General features: G+C 46.0%; 1 protein-coding gene across 1 annotated transcript in view; it reads left to right on the forward strand.

The window, feature by feature from the left end:
- Window positions 1–106: 106 nt before the first annotated feature.
- Window positions 107–2147, forward strand: part of DBR1 (debranching RNA lariats 1) — a gene marked incomplete at its 5' end in the record, with an annotated part of 7239 nt that continues 5198 nt past the window's right edge. Inside the window, 2 exons of the mRNA XM_010076447.1 lie at window positions 107–187; window positions 1887–1972. Of these exons, the coding sequence (XP_010074749.1) occupies window positions 107–187; window positions 1887–1972 (167 nt within the window). The remainder of the gene's footprint in view (window positions 188–1886; window positions 1973–2147) is intronic.

The raw sequence follows: 2147 nt of genomic DNA on the forward strand, positions 1-2147 counted from the left end.
CTACCTCGGTAGGGTCCCCCGCCGGCCCCCGGCGATGTTTGCCCCTCCAGCCCGTTGCCCTGCACTGGCCCGGCCGTGACCAGCCGCTCTCCCGTCTCTCCCCTAGGTTACGCGGGTGTGGTGCGGTTCCGCGGCGTGAGGATTGGTGGCATCTCGGGCATCTTCAAGTCCCACGACTACCGGAAAGGTATGGCGGGGGCGGGGGGGGGGGGGGGGGCGGGCGCTGCCGTAACCCTGGGCTGTGCCCGCAGGCCGTCGTTCCTCCTCTCCTCTGACCCGACGCTTATGCTGGAAACCTGTGTTGGCTCAACAGCCGGGTTTTTCTGGGGGTGGTGGATGAGTCGGTAGCTGCCTGGCGACCACAGCAGGAAGCAGTATGCCTTTTGAATGTTGTTGTTGGAACGGTCTTGATTTTCCCATGGTAGTGTCCTTTTAGTGTGCAAATGCCAGACTGTTTAGTTTTCCTTGTGTGAAACAGTTAGTTTGTAATGGTGATATTGTACAAATGTACTGTCCTGACCTGAGGCTTAGTGTTGGTAAATCTTGAGATGGGTTCCCCCTGTTATACCTATGTGCATACAAGAGTTCTTCCTTGGAATGGTCTCCATCAGTGGACAGAAGTCTTGTCATAGATGATACGTGGTGCCAACGTAATAGAAGATAGCTTAGTCTTTTTCATCTCGACGCAGGAAATAGTGGTCTCTTGCTTGCATTTACTGTACAGTAATATTATCCTTAGTAACTGACAGCTTCAGAGAAGCTTTGCAGATGGCTCTCAAGCTGCAAAGTACTGAGCTAGTTTTCTAGAACACCTGATTCTGTTTAATGCCTATCAATGCTAGTTAAGTTGTTGTAATCAAGCATACAGTTTGCATCCCTGAATATCGCCTGTGGCAGGTGAGACTTTTTGACAATAATGCTAACTGCTAAAAAAGGAATTATTCTTTTCATTCTTAAGAGTATGAAGGAGCTTTGCTAGACGTTTCTCGTCCTAAGGTGAAGTTGGAGACTACATCCCTTTTGACAGGGTACATGTTTGCACTTCCAGAGTTTGTGGTGCCTGTGGCCAGTTACAGGCATGTTTAAGCTGCTGCTGAATCTCTTAAGCTGTGGTTTCATAGTTGGTGGCAGCACTCTTGAAATGCAAAAAATCACAGCATCGGTGGCCTGAGTCAGATCTCGTGCAGTGCTTTGTGATCTTTTAATTTATACTTCTTTCCGAATTGTTACGTCCTAACTTACTTGTAGGTCGCTGACCACTCGTAGAGGGTGGCTCTGTGCTCTTGCTGTGTTGATGCTGTCTTTTACTTGTTCCTGTCTACCCAGTGTTCCTTGGCTGTGCCAGTGCATTTGCACGTGTAGCCATGGTATGGTAGATACATATGTTGTGTGGCTATTCAGCGAACGGCTCTCTCTATGTGTACATGTACATATGTACGCTGTACATGGCTGTGCAGCGTAACTGCTGAGGTAAGGGGTGTGGAGAAGTAATGAGGGGTGTTATCTCACCTGAGGGGTTCAGGAAATAAGCACTTCAATCCTTCTGCCAAAAGCTACTTGTTTCAGACACGTCCTGGGTTTTAGGTATTGGAGTCAAACTTCTGCTGTTTGTTTCCTTAACTGAATTAATCTATCTTTATAAAAATAAGACACAGAATTGAAGAAACGCTTGTTGCACACACATTTTTACAATGTACTTGCCTTGCGTAATAAAAGTATCAGCCTGTTGGTGTAAGCCTCCTGTAAAGGAAACACAGTATCTATTACCGGCAGGCTTGTATCTGGGATTGCTCTAGGTGTCTCCATGACCCCAAGAAGCCAGTCTGAAAACAGCCTTAAGAGGAAAGTATTGATTCAGGCAGCTTTTTTTTTCCCCAATGTTTCAGGCCACTTTGAGTGTCCACCATACAACCAGCAAACAATTAGAAGTGCTTACCATGTGAGGAACATTGAAGTCTTCAAACTCAAGCAGGTTAGTGAAAAATATGGTTTTTTAAATATCGGTAAATAGTTTTCATTAATTTAGAAGTAAGATGTTAAAGCTCTTCTGAACACGGATGATATTGGATAGCAAATTTTACCAAGAACTCTCAGTTAATATGGACAGGCCATTTTATGCTGTCTGTGATTCTAGTGTCGTTCCTGCT

The sequence above is a fragment of the Pterocles gutturalis genome, unplaced genomic scaffold (assembly GCF_000699245.1).
Source record: "Pterocles gutturalis isolate BGI_N339 unplaced genomic scaffold, ASM69924v1 scaffold46286, whole genome shotgun sequence".
In the NCBI taxonomy this organism is placed as follows: Eukaryota; Metazoa; Chordata; class Aves; order Pterocliformes; family Pteroclidae; genus Pterocles; species Pterocles gutturalis.